We start from the raw sequence: 17,421 nt of genomic DNA on the forward strand, positions 1-17,421 counted from the left end.
ATGGTTTGGGCTGAAAGGGACCTTCAAATCCACCTTGTTCCAACCTCTTGCCATGGGCAGGGACACTCTCCCCTAGACCAGCCAGAGGTTTGCAGTGGCAGCAATTAGTTGGGAATAAAATTTGGTTCTTCTTTCCAGGCTTCTTCATTAACCTCCCCACCAAATGATGCCATGAGTTTATTTTTTAAGGCCTGGCTAATTAAGGGAAAAACACAAATGTGGTGATGTCCAGCTGCTCTAACACAGCTGCTGCTCTAAGACAGTTCCAGAATCTTCTCTAAGGAAGGTCCCCAAAGCTCCTTTCTCTGTTTGAATGTGTTTGCAATGGATTTCTAAGCACAAAAATAACCAAAATGAGTTCGTTTGTGGTAATTTTCTAGAAATTACTTGCTGTGTCTCTGCAGCAGGAAGAAATGAATAGTAGCCTGATTTTTGCAGGGGATGAGTCTCTCAAACCAAGCACAAGAGGAGGAAGAGCTTCTAGAAATCCTGAGCTGGGTCTGTGTGGCTCTCAGTACCTGGGCAGGGTTTATAGAAGAGAAGAGGTTTGGAAATCGTTGCTTTATGCCCCAAGGTTTCTTTCCCTTAATGAACTGGTTGTTTCCCTTGTTATAAACCTGGATTTAGGTTTTAGACATAGCATGCCTGAATTTATTGTACCAAGCAGGTATCCCTTAAAAACACCTGTAGAGATACAGAGAGAAATACAAGCAGAAAGGTTGTGCAAATTTTTTTTTAGCTACTGCAGTTTGGCTGTAAAGCTCTTTTTGAAAAATAACATTAATCTCAGCAATTAATTCCTGTAACAGCAGCTGCTCCACTTAGATGCATCTTTGCCTTAAAAATGCTTAATCTGGGGCTTCAGCTCCCTCCTTCTTGGTGGAAAAGGTTAAATTTGCTTTCCTGGCTTTCTGGTTGATGTTTGCTGAGCTGTGTCAGGGGTGTCAGTGGCTTGTGCAGAGGGAAGGTTTGGATGGACTCCCTGGGAGAGGCAATTTTTTGTGTCAGGGTGACAGCCTGGGGACTCACCACCTGCTCACAGGGAGATCAGGCTTTGCCTGAAGGCAAATCACAGAATCACAGGATGGGCTGGGGTGGAAGGGACCTGAAAGCTCATCTCATTCCTCTGCTCTGGAATGGGCAGGGACACCTTCCACTGTCCCAGGCTGCTCCAAGCCCCATCCAGCCTGGCCTTGGGCACTGCCAGGGATCCAGGGGCAGCCACAGCTGCTCTGGGCACCCTGTGCCAGGGCCTGCCCACCCTCACAGGGAACAATTCCCTCCTAAAACCCCATCCCTCCCTGCCCTTTGGCAGTGGGAAGCCGTTCCCTGTGTCCTGTCTGTGTAAAATTTGCTCTCCTTTTTTTCCAGCCCCCTTTAAGGCTGCAGTGAGGTCTCCTGAGAGCCCCTTTAGGCGCTGAGATCTCCCCAGCTCCTTCTCTTCTCCAGGCTGCACAAGCCCTGCTCTCCCAGCCTGCTTTGGAGGAGAGGTTTTTTTTTGGGCTGCAAAAGCAAAGTGGAGGGAGAGGATCACCTCGCTGGGGTACCCTGGGGAAGCTGCTGACAGCATCCCAAGGCGATGTGAGCCAGTGGATTCTGCAGCTCCTTGTGGCTGCTGCTCTCTGCTGACAGTTCTGGGAATGTGAGCAGAGCTGCTCCAAACCCAGCCTTGGCTGACCCAGCCTCTGCCCTGGCCTAAACAAGCCTGGCTTTGGCTGGGAGCTGCTCTGTAAGATGATGTGGCTCTGTGCTGCCTTGTTGAGCAAACAGAAAGAGGAGCTGGTGCTGATGTGTGGCTGGAGGCAGAGGAGCCCCGTGCTGAGAGACCGGAGCTGGGTGAAGGTTGGGGCTGACATTGGCTCTGATTGTTTTACCCCAAAGCTTTGCTTGAGCCTGTGATCAGAAAACAAATGTCTCTTACAGCCACTCTAAGTGCTTAAGCCGGTTTTTATACTTATTTTCATTATTTTATTATTATATCGTGCTTGCATAGTGCAGCTGGGCCTTTGCTGTTAATTATTCCCCTTTGCAGTAAATCATGGATTGTGAATGCTCGTTGTGTCCTGATGGAACTGATCCTAGTGCTGGAAAAACAGGATGTTACAGGGTGTTTTCTAAACCTGAAAAAAAAAAAGGAAAAAAGTAATTTATTTTCAAAAATAACTTTATTTTGATGTGATTCAGTGCAGAAAACCTGCCAGGTTTTCTTTCTGTAGTTATCAATATTGTTTTTCCTGGTCTGCCTGTTGTTTCATAGGTGTTTTGGGAGTAGCTACACTGTACTGCTTGTGTAGAACAGCAAAGTATCTGTCTTCACACCATTTTTATTTTAAGCAAACCCTAAGTCTTTTACCATCTGCTCCATTCAACAGGGAGGAAATTTCAAATAAAATTTGACTCCTTCTCTCTGATAGCCACAGGGAAAATTTTTCTAGGCTTAAGGCTATTTTTTAAATTGTTGGTAAAACTAACTAGAACACTTGTTATTAGAGAAACCCTCTGATTTTTAGACTAATAGATTACTTTATGGAATGAGTAGAAGTGGGAGTAAAAGGTATCTTACAGAAAGTGTGGTCTAGTTGTTGTCTGTGGTATGGAAGAGACAGGAATTTTTGGGCACAGATAGACGTGGAATAATAACATTTTGGATCCCTGATATCTCCAAACCCTTCTCCCAGCATCCTTGCTGACACTGCTTTGTAAACTTCCCTCATGCTGCTGATCTCTCACTGCTTTTTTTTTTTTTTTGGTGTGTTTTCCTGACAGCTGGCACCAGAGAACACTCTGATGTCCTTCCAGAAGGCAGTGGAGCAGAAGGTGTATGGAGTGCAGGCTGATGTGGTGCTGAGGTAGGTCAGTGCTGGCTGCTCTGGGGCTGCCTGTGCATAATCCAAGCCAGGAATGGTCCAGCAGATCCAGAGTCTGGGCACTGCAGCTTTTTCCCACTGGGAAGGGCTGTCCTGGAGAGCTCATCCAGTAACTGCTGTCCCTGTCAGGTGCTGCTGATGATTTCACTGAGGTGATGGGGAAAGGTGGACTTGTCCAAATGAGGGAACCTGGATCTCTTTGCTGTAGTTTGTCCTAGAGCCTGGTTTATGCCAGTAGAACACAGCCAGAGCTGCTGAAATGTGACTTCTCCTGGGATAGCCCGGGTGCAGACAGAGCAGAAATTCCACCTTGACTTTGTTGCACAGCAGAGTTTTCACCAACCCTGACAAACCATCCCAGTAATACACCAGGAGGAAAGCCTTCCTTCTCCTCTTCCTCTGGCATTAATCTTCAGGGAAGGAGGATGCTCATTGTCAGAAAGTCATTCCTTGCTGGCAAATGTTGAGCTGGGTGGCCAAGACCCATTAAAAATTAGAGAGGGTTATTTCCAGAGCCGTGCTTTGTTCCAGTTCCTTCATATTCCTTAATATTCCTGCTCCCAGTTTGTCCCAGTACCACTTACAAACACAAGAAAGACTCAAAGCAGATGTTTATTTTTTTTCCCTGACTGCTTTGGCAGTTTGATGGACAGATATTTTTGCCTGGTAGAAGGAAGTTTTATTTTTAATTGCTTTTCTTTTTACTTTGCATAATTTTTTTTGAGAGAAAATGATTTAAAAACAGAAGGAATTTCTTCCCACTGCTGAGTGGAAGGTCACTGTGGAAGGATGGAGTATGAATTGGGATATGTTACACAATTTTTTGTTTTTCCCAAAACGAGTTTGTCATCTGTTGTGAGGGCACAAGTACTTGAATGTCCAGCTCCCAGGTGAGCACTTGGCTCACATGGCTGAATCCATTAACACTGGCCAAGGAGAAAGGTGGGCTTGGGGAGGAGGAGAGCTGGAAAAGCTCCAAGATCCTTCCCCACTGCCGCTCATCAGCCATTCCAGAGGAGCACTCCAGGCTTAAACAATGCCCTTGGTGGCCCAATTTCCTGAGCCTTCTCCAAGACACCCAATTGCCTTCAGAAAAAGAGGATTCCATTTCCTTTCAGACTGAGAAGTGGGATATTGGTGCAGCTGGCAGCACCCTCGGGGAGGGTTTGCAGCACAGCACCCCTTGCTGTCCCTACCCTTCAGGAAGATGCTCTTTGAACCTTGGCTGGATGGCTCCATCCCTCCTGGAATATTTCCATATTCTAGCATGGGTGGGTAGCTTGGACACGCCCTCAGAGCCATCACATCCTGCTCCACACCCACCCCACATCCCAAACCAGTTGGAAAGCCAGCTTTGCTCCAGGCACCAGGAATTGCTGCCTTTTCCTCTCTCTCTCTCTTCCACCCCTCCCACATCTCTTCCTCTAAAGCTCTGATTGCTGTCTCTGAATTCCTGCTTCAACCCTGGCCTGCCAAGACCCTGTGGTTAGCCCTGAGTGGTGCTGGGAGGGGAGGATTGGAAGGAGGCAGCGAATGTCAAGAGCCCCATAGGATTTCTGCACTGTGGTTAAGCCTTAGCTGTGCTCTGCTCTTCTGTGAGATGTTAAACTCGAGCTCCTGGCGCTTTTAAACACTCCACACTCTTCATTCTGCAGTTCCTTAGGGTGGTTTTATTTTTTTTCAATTTTATTTTTAACTGTATTTATTAAACCCTTTGACTGCAGCAGCGTGGGATTGCTGTGTCAGCAGGTTGCTTTGGGCTGGGGGAAGGAGGTGGCACAGCACAGAAATAGCAAATAAGGTGCCAGTGACCTTTGTAAGAAGGGACTTCTGAGGGCAGTGGTAAAGCTGAGGCAACATGTGCTCCATCCTCTAAAAATGGGTTTCATTTTCCCTGTGGGAAACAGCTCTGGGTTGTCTCCTAATTCAAATGGGATTTGTTATTTCACCCCATCCTCTTTGCAGACTTTTTTGGAGTCTCCTGTTAGGAACATGGGCTCCTTGCTTTGGAAAATGTCACTGCTGCCAGGCTGGCTGTCCTGGGTTTGTCCTGATTCTGGGTGCAGACAACTGTTCCCCTGCTTTTGATAAAAACTGTCAGTACCCTGTGTGGTTTCACCACTGATCTGGTCACAGAAAACGGAGTGGAAGAAAGTTTAAAGAGTTTTTTGTACTTTCCAGAGCCATTATTCTGTAATATCCAGATGGCTTAAAAACCCCAGGGCGTGCATTTGCCTGCTTAGTTTCATCTGAGAGGTGTGGGGTGGTTTTTTTCTTTTTTTAGCATGAACTTAACTCATGTGGGCATGAAACCAGTTTTCAATTGGAGAAGGCAATTTCAGAGCATTTTTGGTAGTTTGGAAGCCTTGCATCTTGCTGAAAGCCTGATGTTCACGTACAGTGTGAGAGGCTTTGAAAATTCCCCTCCTTTCCTGCTGTGGAGAGTGTGTGTGTGTGTCCGTGCTTCCAGGGAAACCTCTGATGTTTTTGGGAGCTGCAGAAGCTGAGGAAGCTTGGATGAGCATTCAGGATGGGTGTTCTTGTCAAAGCCACCTGAGTTTTACATTTTTGAGGGGATAATGGGGAGAAGTGGCATGGGCAGTGTTGTGTCAGTGTAGGAGTGGGTGCCAACACCCAGCAGGTATCTAAGAGAGATCTTCCTCTTGAGGATGCTGGGGATTTTTTCAGGCTGGTTGAGATCTTCCCAAGGATTTTGATGTGAGAGAGGCTGGAGTGGGAAGGGGAGTTTTCCACTCCACCTGTAACAGGGTGTGTGTCTGCAGCTATGATGGGGTGCCCTTTCTGATGCATGACAAGACTCTCAGGAGAACGACCAACGTGGAGGAGGTGTTCCCAGAGCGGGCCTACGAGCACTGCTCCATGTTCAACTGGACCGACCTGGAAAAGCTCAATGCCGGAGAGTGGTTCCTGCAGGTGGGTGCCACATGGGATCACAGCTCCTGCCCAGCTCCTCTTTGAGGGTGGAAGGTGTAGATCCATCTGCTTGGTGGTGTGGTGCAGCTGGACCAAGTGTGCATGGACCATGTTTAGTTCTTGGCTTGGCCTAAGCCACGTTGTCTTTCTGTGCCCCTTCTGGAAAAAGGGGCCTCAAGCCTGGCTGGCACCACAAAGAACTTCAAGACCCCAAGATCACTTTTTAATGTGATTATAAAAAAAAGATAGAAAAAACAGCATGTTATACACTGTTCCCCTTTTTTCTGAATTTAATTTTGGGGCAATCATGTCCACAAAGAAAAAGTAAGAAAGTCTTTGCACTGGGAGGGTCTGGGCTTTGTGGCAGTAATCCTGGGATTGCTTTGCTTCCAGAATGACCCTTTCTGGACAGCAGGGTCTCTCTCAAGGGCTGACTACTTGGAGGCTGCCAACCAGTCAGTCTGCAAGCTGGAAGATATGCTGGAGGTGATCAAGGACAACACATCCCTCATCCTGAACTTCCAGAACCTGCCAGCAGCTCATCCCTACTACAGCACTTACATCAACATCACCCTGGAAACCATCCTGGCATCCGGGATTCGGCAGCAGGCTGTGAGTTCTGTGGGCTTGGGGAAGTTTCCAAAATCCATATGGTTTCCATGAATCCTTGTGTGTCTCCAGTGGGGCATCACTGGAAGTTGTGCTGGGCACAGAGGTTGGAATGGAGCACCTGGCACAGCTCAGGAGAGCTTCTTTCTCTCTGGGTATAAGGAAATTGATTCTCCCTCTTTTTTTTTTAAGTCCCCACTAAGGCCACAACAGAGATGGAGATGAAGAGCAAGAGAAAAATTGTTAGAACATCGATGTGGGGATGTGAAGTGGGATTCCTCCCTCGGATTTTTAGTTCCCTATTGAAAATGCATGTGGCTGCTTCTCTGGTGCTTTGGTGGATGAGCGTCACTGAGTTATTAAGACCAGGCTGGTTGGGGCTTGGAGCTGGAGAAAGGTGTTGGAATGGCAAGGGGTTGGAATGAGATGACTTTAAAGGTCCCTTTCTAGCCAAACCACTCCGTGGTTCCGTGACCCACTTTACCTCTTGCAGCTGAGAGTGAGCTGGTGACTTGACATGGTTTGGAATCACGGTGTGAGCTCAGGGAATTCCGTGCCCTGGGCTGGAGTGTTCCCAGATTTGGGAGCCACATTTGCCCTTTCTTGCTCCCCCCACAGGTGATGTGGCTGCCAGACTCGGAGAGGCAGCTGATCAGGCGGCTTGCTCCTGGTTTCCAGCAGACTTCTGGCCTCAAGCTGGACGCAGAGCGCCTGAGGGAGAAGGGCATCGTGAAGCTCAACCTGCGCTACACCAAGGTCACCAACGAGGAGGTCAGGTACTGCCCTCTGCCAGAGCCCTCAGCAGCCTTTCCTGAGCATCCCAGCCTGTCTGGCTGCACACAGGGATCTTTTCAGATGGATTTGGGCTTGAAAGCTTGAGCTGGGCAAGGTTTTCCCTAGCCATCATCCGGAATCCAGGCTGTTTCTGGGAACGCACAGCTGCCTCTGACATCTCTACATGCTGTCTCAGGATATGATGAGCCCCTTTGAAATACAAATGGATGAATTGGCTGATTCTTATTGCACTCACAGTTCTGGGAAAAAGTCAAGGCCTTTCACACTGAGTTCCCTCCAAGTGCTGCTTCATCCTCATTAGCAGCTGCCCTTTTCTTCCCTTTGTCTGCTCCAGAGCTGCTAGCACGGAATTTTGATTAGCCCAAAGTCTGGATATGCTTTCAGAAATTTCTCTTTGCAGAAAGAGAAACTCCTGTCCTGTGTCATCTGTTTAGTCTGATCAGCTCTTCCCTGTAATGGCCCTGGCACAGCAAGGGGTTCCTGCCTGCCTCAGCCTGTATGTGAACTGTGTGGTATTTCAGCTCCCAGCTCTGCCCCCTTTCCCAGGGAGGGCAGATTGTTTCTAGTAGGGCTTTTCTGGTTTTTAAAATTTAAAATGAACAGGTTTTCAGAAGAGAAATCTCTCCAAAGGAACTGTCTGGCTGCATGTTGGAGCTGAAGTAGGGAAGAGCTGAACCTGCAGCTGTTTGGGAGCCTGGCCCTGTTTGGGGTGATCCAGCTGTGTCCTTCCATGGCTGCCAGCAGTCAGTCCAGCTCCTCACCCTTAAAACCAGGGTTATGCTTTACCTGCAGGATAATCCCTGCTTATTTTTCCTCTTGTTTGCTCTGCCCCATGGAGAGGACTGCATGCCCAGTCACTCATCTGCCCCAGTTCGTCAGCCCCAGTCTCCCATCAACCCCACCTGAGCTGTCTCCAAAATAAGAGCTGTCACCTGAATGTTTCCTGAACCCTGTGGTGCCCAGCCAGATGTTGCTGCAGCCCTGGTTTAACACGGTTCTCTCAATTCTCCCCAAATCCAGCACCTGGATGCAACATTGCTGCAACCACCCCTGCCCTTGAGAACCCCTTAGGAGCACCTTGTTCCTGTGGAGAGCTGGGAGATGTCCATGTCTTGCACTGTGTGCCCTTCCACCTCAAAGTGTTAAATTGCAGGGATTAATCTGTGCTGCCCATGTGAGGGAGATTGTTGATGCTTCTGCTTCATAGACGAGGAAATAGAGCAATTTATGTGAATTCCCTGGGTACCAGGTAATTGCCAGTGCTTGGTTTGCTGCTGGCAGTTTTAGCTGCTTGGAAAATGACCTCAGGAGACTGGAAGCTGTAACTCTGCAATTGTCCCCAAAACAAGGGCATGGAATTTGCAGGAGGTGATGTTGGAGACAGGTCTGCCAGTGTTTAATTAAGCAGATTGCCCCCGAAATGTTACAGGCGTCTGAGGCAGATGCTAATTTCGCATCAGCACGATGAGATGGTTGTTCCAGAAACACACCATGTCCATCATTCCTGGGGAAGCATCTGAGATGGCCTGTGGCCTGTGCCAGACAGCAGCCAAGAGGTGAGGAAAGCTGTCAGGATCAGTCCATTGCCCTGCGGTGCCCTTGGCTTGCTCACGGGGCGCCCACAATGTTAAAAACTCTTATTCCCCCCAATCCAAATAAACCTAGCTGTGGCTGATGGCAAGGGATGAGGTTTGGTGGGGTGCTGCATGTCACCCTGTGTGTGCCTTGGCAGGGACTACGCCGTGGCCAACCTGAGTGTGAACCTGTACACGGTGAACGAGCCCTGGCTGTTCTCCATCCTCTGGTGCGCCGGCGTCCCCTCGGTCACCTCCGACAGCTCCCACCTCCTCCGCAAGGTGCCTTTCCCCATCTGGCTCATGGTAAGCCCTGGGAGGGGCAGGGAGTCTCTGGTAGGAGGAAATGAACTGGGTGGGTGTGGAGGGGAGAGGTTTTCCAGGGAGGTTTGGCTGGGCTTGAGGGTTTTCCCGCTCTGTCCAGCTGAGCCCTGAGGTGGTAACGAATTGCTGTTCCTCTTGCACAATCCCATCGGTTTGGGTGAGATCCTTGAAGATTGCATTGCACTCCCTGTTCAGCCCACGTGATTTTTCCAGTTCTCCTCTGAGGGAAGAGCACCTTTGCAGACCTGCTGAGCAGCTAAGAGTTGCAGGAGAAGCAGGCACACAGGTGAACCAGCAAACCGGGCCTCTGTGTCTTGGCCAAGTTGTAAAAGGTTTTTGCCTGTTCTGAATCCCAGATTGAGGATTTACCTCTGCCTACCCCATTGCTGGACAAGAATAAGCAGAGACCCAGTGATGGTGCTTCATCTGGGCTCAGCTGCTGTGATTGGCAACTGGAACCAGACCTCCCAGTGCCTGAAAGGACAGAAATCGCATTTATAGCATGGGGCTGTGCCTAAAAGGTCCCATCTGCACTTAAAATGGACCCTACATGGATATATTTCTCTGTTTTCCCCCAGACTTAGATTGCCAAACAGCGTCTTGCCCTCACCCTGAGGTACAGCTGAGATAGGAAACTTTCAGCCCAGAGAAAATGTCAGCACACAAACAGGAGGGAGAGTTTCAAATTGTTCCTGTTTGCAGTTTCCCCTGATAGTTTTGGATGACAGCCTGGCATTAGGAAGGTCATAAATATTGTGATTTATACCTAACCCCTGCAGCTCTGTGCTTTTCTTGCTCCTCAGTGGTAACTCCAGCCATGTGTGGTCTCCCTGTGATTGCACAAACCCAAATGTTTAAGGTCTGCTCCTGTTTTCTGTCTTGCAGCCTCCAGACGAGTACCACCTAATCTGGATCACGTCTGATCTCATTTCATTTCTTGTAATTGTAGGAGTTTTTATATTCCAGAAGTAAGTTTGTTACAGCTCTGCTCTTGTGTGTTTGTGACTTGTGTTTTTGTCCAGATTGTCGGGTGGAGGTGGGAGAGAGGAATTCCCTGAGCCTCAGTTCTTGGATTGCAATAGCAGGGGAAACATTCATTAAAAAACCCTTGCAAACAATAATTCCACTCCCAAGATGGAATTATCACTAATTAGCAGTGTCAGATGCTTTCCTTTGCTCCTAAAATATGTGGAAGAGAAACTGTAAATGCTTTAGGGAAAAGGATGTTGAGAAAGACATTAAAGTGCTTTAAAGGAAGAGGGGGGGAGGGATTTTGAGATTCCACCATTACAGTGTTCAAAAAGAGCATGTTACAGTTGTCTTAAATCAGTTTGTTCCTCCTTGGAGATAAAAATATTATGGAATCATGCAATGGTTTGGGTTGGAAGAGACCTTAAAGATCATTTCATTCCAACACCCCTGCCACAGGCAGGGAGTTACTGTGGGAAACGTTATCATTCTGCAAATCAATTCAGGTGCTTAGTTAGAAAGAAGAAGGAGAAGCTCTACTCCAGAAGCTGGAATTTTCTGCAGCAAAGGGCTTGCTCTTCCAAGAGCCTTCTGCAGGACAGACCCCTTTCCCTGATGTTGCAGTTTCTCCACCACATGAAAGAGTTGCCAGCAGGGTTGAGGATGTGTCAAAACCAAATCAGAATTGCCCAACTACCACCTGCTGATGTGATTCAGCTCTGGGGAATGGGCCTTGGCATTTGGCCTTCAGTGTCATGGTTGGTTTTTTGGTGTGTTTTTGGTCGCTTGGTTTGGTTGTTTTGTTTTTTTCCTCAAGTCCTTTCTGGGGCAAACCAGAGCTGCTCCCTTCATGCAGGGATGAGGGGGTGGGTGGGAGCAGAGGCACTGCTTTAATGTGCTTGTCCTCTGTCCTCTGCATGGCTTCTCTCTCCTCAGCCATGGTAGGGACTGCTCCTGCTCTTCTGCTCCAGCCCTGGTGACAGGATCGTGGCAGCCTCTCCAGAGGGGAAATACCAACTGTGATGACTTCTGACTAACCTTTTTTTGCCTCTTTGCCTTGTTTATTTTCTTACTGCTCTGACTGTTGTGCATGTTCCTCCTCTTTCTCTCTCTGCTGCATTCTGGCATCTCACAGCTATCACATGATCAGGTAATTCTGGTGCTTTCCTCCTCTTTCTCTTTTTCATTCAACCTTCCTTTCTCTCTTTCTTTCTCCCTCTCTGCTATGGCTTCACTGCAGATGGTCAGGGCAGGGTGCAGCTTTTCTGATGCTTTCCAACATCTGGCTTCAGGAGGGGACCATGAGGGTTTGGACATTGCATAGTCCATGGCCACGAGCACCAGGGAAGTCTGATGCTGAAGCCCATGGATGTTTTGAAGGCAATCTGACCTTCTGTGGCAATGATCTGAGTCAGTGCCTTTTGAAACAGCCCAGTTCTGAGGTCCCAGGGCACACTGTAATTGGGAGATTCCCAGAGGATGTAATGCTTTCTCTGTGGAAATAATCCCATGCAAAATATCCCCTTCCTCCCTGTATTTACCAGAGATGTTTGAGACCAGCCTCTATCCCAAAGAAAATCATGGAATCTATTCAATTATATAAAGTAGCACTTCTCTGAATTAACGGGGCTGATAACTGGAAAGGTTTGGCTCATCAATTGGGATCTATCTCCCTGAGCTGCACCACTGGGAAGCTGGAAATACAGTGTGAGAACAAAGAGCACTGCAGCAGGGGAGGGAATCCAGCCTGGGGTGCTGGATTTGAAGCGCCATCAGTCAGAACCCCAGATTTCTCCTCGTTCTGGCCCTTCCCTCAGCAGTCATTCCCACCCCTTTGGAGGGAAGAGCTGGCACTTGTCTGCACTAAAGCCTTCTCTGCCTCCCCGCTCAAAGCAAACTCCTCACGTATTCCCTTCTCCATCACTCCTGCTCTGTGCCATGGGCTTGCATTCCTAAGGATTTGCTTGCCCCCACCCACTGCCTCGGGCTTGGCCCCTGCAGGTGTCCATGAGGTGTTCTGAGCCTCCTGTGGGTGAGGGAGGTCGGGTGGTCTCCCCTTCTCGCCTCCCCTTGCTCGTGGATGAGGAGAAGGCAGCTTTAGGCAGGAGCAGGCACAGCAGGGGGACTGCAGCTGGCTTGGCTCCGTGCTTGCTCCATCTTACCGCCTCGGTGCTGATCAAGCCCATTTTCCCCTCGACCTGCCCCTCTCCCACCCCCTTTCCATGGCATTGAGCATCTCCCCTCCCACCCCAGGGTCTGGCCGTGGCCCTAACCCGGTGTATGCTGTCTCTGTGTTGTTGTCCCAGTATTTTTTAGTCCGTTCCCACCCCGTGTCCGTCTGGTCTGCTCTGACGCCAGCCTCCCAGAACAGGACCTTCCTGCTGTCTCTCTGGCCTTTTTGCACGCTGCTGTCCCAAACCTGGTCCATCACAACAGAGTCCAAGGGGGTAGGAGAGGTGCTCTTTTCTATTCAACCAGCTTTTTGGAGACCCCGAGGCTTCTGAGCGCAGCCCAGAGTGTGTCACATGGTGTTGGTCGGAGTCGAAGCCTTCTTAAATGTACTGGTGGCCCTTGTGAGAGGCTGTTTCAGACTGGGGTGACCCTCTCCTGGCTCAGTCAGAGCAGAGCACCCTGTGAGAGGAGCCATCATCTCCTCGTGTGTGTTTTACCACCCTGGGTCTGCCCACAAGGTGGAGAGCACGGAGCAGTGCTTGCTCCTCTGGGCAGGAGGAGAAGAGCCCTTGGTCCCTGCACACGTGTGAGGCTGGGCTCTCTGAGCCTCACAGTGACCCTGGGATAGCTGGGCTCTGTGGGTAGGAGGTCACTTTTGGTCACAGAGTGACTTGATGCTGAAAATCCTGGTGTGGTGGGCAAAGAGAAGACTTGTACCGATGTGTTTTGGTTCCTGATTTAGAGTTTGAGGAGGATTTTATCCTGTGAGATCTTGCCATCACATTAGTGGGATCTGCCTGCAGGGGATACTAAGGTAAAAAATATGTTCTTCCAGGTCAGAGTGGCTCAGTTTAGATAATGATAGAAGGAAAAAAAAAATTATTTGCTTTATTCTTCAATGTTTTTGCCTCCTTGTGCTTCCTCTGCATTGCTTCTGTCCATGGGTCTGTGAGTTGTGCTGTGTTGCCATCCCACCCCTTCTTTTCTGTGTAGCCTTCATCTGTACCCTGGTCAAAGCCTGATTCAGGTCATCCAGTGTCAAGCACTGGGACTTGGGAAGGGGGTGGAAACCCTACAGAACTGACACCAGCTACATTTACCTGTGGGGAAAAACAAAATTGCAGAACCTCCTTTGTGGATGTTGATTTGTCAGGCTGATGCTGCAGACCCAGGCTGGAGATTTGTGGGCTCCTCAAGACTTCTGCTCCTGGGCTGGCTAGGGGGTTACAAATTGAAGAGGTGATGGTTTTGGACACCTTCTCTTGTGTGGGTGAGCCACTAGATGGTGCCAGCAGATCAGAAACCTCATAGGCCACCCTAAATCCGGGCTGTTTCTTTATCAAATAGCTTTAGGGCATCCCTGGCTCTGGCAGGGAGAGTGGGACTTGCTGATGGCTCAGTGGGGCATGGGCTAGGAAAGCCTGGCCTAAATCTCTGGTGGGATCCTGGGAACAGCTGCCTTGGCTGAGCCCCCCAGGCTGTTTTCCCCTATTCCAGCAGCCCACCTTGCCCTCCTGATGAGGGTCTGCCACATCCACGTGGATGTTAAATCCCTCCAAAGGTGGGCACTCCACCACGGCCCTGGGCAGCTGTGCCAGGGCTGGAGAGCCCATTTGGGGCAGGAATATTTCCTATACCAAATCTAAACCTCCCCTGACACAATCTGAGGCCATTTCCTTGCCGTGTCTCAGGTTTGAAACTTTAAATTGTCTCTGAGCTCTCATCTCCCACAAGCCTGACCATGGCACCCAGTGAGGGAAAATTTGAAGTTTCTTTACTTGGCTGGTTCTCTTATTCTGTTCCCTCTAAAAGTTTAAACACCTCCATCTCCTTTGCACAACTGGGGAGGGCTGTGAGACAGCTGCAGCCCTTGTGGAAATTAGTCGATGGATTTGTGAATCCATGGGTTTAATTCCCAGGTGGAATTAGCATGCAAAAGGTGGTTAAAGATGCCTGAGGTAACACATTCGTCTCTGAATTCATTCATCCTCCTGCCACGTGGGGTTGTGCAAGGGAGCAAAGGGTCTCTTGCACTGAGGGTGCTGCTGTGTCTGGAGAGGCCAGCCCCTGGAATGCTGCTCCTGTCTTGCAGGTGGCGCCTGGGAAGCATCAGGACCTACAACCCGGAGCAGATCATGCTCAGCGCCGCCGTCCGCCGCTCCAGCCAGGACGTCAAGATCATGAAGGAGAAGCTGATCTTCTCAGGTGGGCATGGGGCTGGTGGGTGCCTCCCTCACGGAGGGAGGGGCTGCTCGTGGCTCAGGGGGCTTTTCCTGCTGTGGGTCAGGGCTCTGGGCTGACCTTGCTGCACTGTGCTCTTGGATATGGGCATGGCTCAGCGGGGTTGGAATAGGACGATCCTTCAGGTCCTTTCCAGCCCAAACTCTTCTGTGGTTCTGTGGCCCATCCCAGCACTGATAAGCTCAGGAATCCTGCATTTAGTTTCCTGGGTTATCCCATCTCACACTGTCCCACATCTTCTCCACATTGTCACTCACCAAAAAACCCCACTAATAATGGCACATGCGACCACAAATATGGTGGTGAGGTTGGGGTAGACCTGGAATTCAGTGGCATCAGAGGTTGTGGCATTCCTGATACCCTCATGCTCCTCCCAGAATTTATTTCTGTTGGAACACATTGGTAATGTGTCCATCACACGCCACCTCTAAGAAAGATAGCAAAATTGAGCAAAGATGGAAATGTTTAGCTTTAAAAGGTTAAATGTGGTGCATGGAGCTGGAAAGCTCACCTTTGAAGGAATGTGAATATAATCCCCCCACCCCCTGAGCTGTGTTATGGGTTTTCTTTTTTTGTATTTAGGGTCTGGAGATGCCCAGCAGGGATCAGGGTTTAGTGCTCTGGGCACAGACAGAGCAAAAAGGCAACACTGCTTACTGTGTGAAGTGCCAGCCAGAGGTGGTGAGAATCAGGTATAAATCCAGGGAACCCAGACAAGGAAAACAGGTTGGCACGGCAGAACTAAGCTTCCCTAACATGTCCTAGACACAAAATCCCTTAGAGCTGGGGGGTGCAGGTTGAAGTTTTGTGCCTCTGAAACAACTATTCCCGCTTAGGGTGGATATTTGACCATTAAAGCATTGGTGAGTGCAGGTTTTTCCCAGTGGAAGCAGTGGCTGGAGGAACCAGTCCTTTTCCAGGATGGGTAGGGATCAGGTCCAGGTACTTTGTGCCTCTCTCCCACAGGTGCCTTGCCCAGCCTGTGACAGTGACATCAGGTGTAGGGGGATGGGGAGGGGATGGCAGGGGGATCCAGCTCTGCTCTGGTGGTGGCTGGAGTTCGTAGGGCTGAGCTCCAAACCGGAGGCAGATTCCCAATTCCCTGTAGGCTCAGAGGGATGCCGCGTGCTGGGATCGCTCAGCACCTCAGTTCCCCATCCAGGGGGGGAAGCTCCCGTGATGACCTCCCCGCTTTCTCTGCCCTTCCCAGAGATCAACAACGGCGTGGAGAGCACGGACGAGCTGTCCTTCTGCTCCGAGAACGGCTTTGCCAACGAGATGGTGACGCCCACGGAGCGCCGCGACGCCAAGCTCCGCGTGAACTGAGGGCTGTGCCCTCCTGCCCGCCTCCCGTGGGCTGGGAGCCTCTGAGGAACTGCTGCCGGGGCAGAAACCCGCTCCCTCTCCCCACCACTGGCTGCTCCACCTCCCTGGTTGTGAGGCTGGGGGGCTTGTTTTTGTAAATATGTAGAAAATCTGATTTTTTTTGTCTTTTTGGGTGTTTTTTTTTTTTTTTTTGAGTGTAATTTTTCCAGGGCATGAATGGAAATACCGTGTTCATTAAATCCTCAACCTTACGGCTGAAGTTCTTTGAATCTTGATGTGAGAGCCTGAGTCCCCTTGGGGGGGTTTTGGGAGCAACACGTTGGACCTGTGTCCCATTTCTCCCCCTTCCCCTGGTGCAGCGACTGTGTAGCTGAATGTTGTGATGTCCTTGTGAAGTGTTGATTTTGTTACGGTTTCTTTTCCTTCGTTTTTCCCCCGTTCCCCTTTTCCTGGGCAATGAAATTGTAGCTCTGATGCAACAGGAGGCTGTTGGGAGAAGAGAAGCTTGCCTAGGAGAGGAATTCTCGCTGCTCTTCCCTGCTGAGGTTCAGAGCCAGGGAAGGGCTTGCACTGGCTCAGTCACTTGGGCACCTGCTCCTTGTCCCATCCTCCTTCCCCAAAGCCTGGATGCTCGATGGGGAATGGCCTTCTTGGAATGTCCTGACAGAGTTTTGAAGGCAAATCCCGAGCATTGGCTGTGGATTGTTCTCTGCTGGCAGCAGTTCTTGATTTCTATTTTTTTTTCCCCCATTTTTTCTCTCTTCTCCCCAGGCTGGGCTCTGCTGGGAGCCCCGATGGCTCGTGACAGGCAATGCCATGGGCACCATCACTGCTGGCATCTGGCTGAAGTGCCTGCCACTCCAAGTGGCATTTGCAGTCACTCCTTGCTCCCCTGCTGGAAGAGGAGGTGGTGCTGCACTGGGAGCTTCCCCCTCTCTGGGCCCAGGAGATGCCCGTGGGTGAAGAAGCTGTAAATAGTCTGGAAGGCGAAGCAGCCCTGGGATATAATTTATTCCTGCAAGGAGACCTTTGCTCCTTGCTGTGAAAGCAGGATCTGTAAAGCTGCACGTCCTCCAAAGGAGTGATGGTCTTGCAGCAGATGCTGATGGGCTCTGAAGGCAGAGGCTCCCATCAGCAAGTTTCCAAAGTTTCCAATGCAAGAGGCTTTAACCCAAAATCTTAGACCAGAGGTTAGCCAAAAATTTTGCAAAGGGGTAAAAAAAAAAAAAAAAAAAAAAAAAAAAAAAAAGGTAAAAAATAAAAAAAATAGAGGAGGAGAAGGCAGTCTTGGGGATGCTGATATACATCCCATTCCACACCCAAAGCTGTGAAACAGCCCTGAGCAGTTTCTTCTTGTTTTGGAACTGCTCTGTCCTTTTAGGCTGAAATCCAGTGGCATTTTGAAAGCCTGAAGTTTGGGCTCTGTGTGTAAGAGTCAGGGGAAAAAGTGGCCAGCTTAACTATGTGAAAAAAACCCACTTAGATAGTGACAATGTGAATTTTGGTGCTTTAAAAAGCACCACCCAAAGTCAACTGCATCTCCCCCAGGTTTTTAATGAGTGTAAGTGGAACAAGCCCCTCCTCTCACCTTCCCCAAATACTGCCTTCTC

General features: G+C 49.6%; 1 protein-coding gene across 4 annotated transcripts in view; it reads left to right on the forward strand.

The window, feature by feature from the left end:
* The window catches only part of GDPD5 (glycerophosphodiester phosphodiesterase domain containing 5), a 99,268-nt gene extending 82,262 nt beyond the window's left edge, over window positions 1–17,006 (forward strand). For all 4 annotated transcript variants that reach the window (XM_041420989.1, XM_041420988.1, XM_041420987.1 and 1 more), the window contains exons 9-16: window positions 2,767–2,849; window positions 5,651–5,801; window positions 6,195–6,413; window positions 7,029–7,186; window positions 8,938–9,085; window positions 9,989–10,071; window positions 14,337–14,449; window positions 15,696–17,006. In XM_041420989.1, coding sequence (XP_041276923.1) covers window positions 2,767–2,849; window positions 5,651–5,801; window positions 6,195–6,413; window positions 7,029–7,186; window positions 8,938–9,085; window positions 9,989–10,071; window positions 14,337–14,449; window positions 15,696–15,811 — 1,071 coding nt within the window. In that variant the 3' untranslated portion in view covers window positions 15,812–17,006. The remainder of the gene's footprint in view (window positions 1–2,766; window positions 2,850–5,650; window positions 5,802–6,194; window positions 6,414–7,028; window positions 7,187–8,937; window positions 9,086–9,988; window positions 10,072–14,336; window positions 14,450–15,695) is intronic.
* The last annotated feature ends 415 nt before the right edge of the window (window positions 17,007–17,421 follow it).

This window comes from Onychostruthus taczanowskii, unplaced genomic scaffold (assembly GCF_017590055.1).
Source record: "Onychostruthus taczanowskii isolate IOZ18803 unplaced genomic scaffold, ASM1759005v1 scaffold67, whole genome shotgun sequence".
Classification (NCBI taxonomy): Eukaryota; Metazoa; Chordata; class Aves; order Passeriformes; family Passeridae; genus Onychostruthus; species Onychostruthus taczanowskii.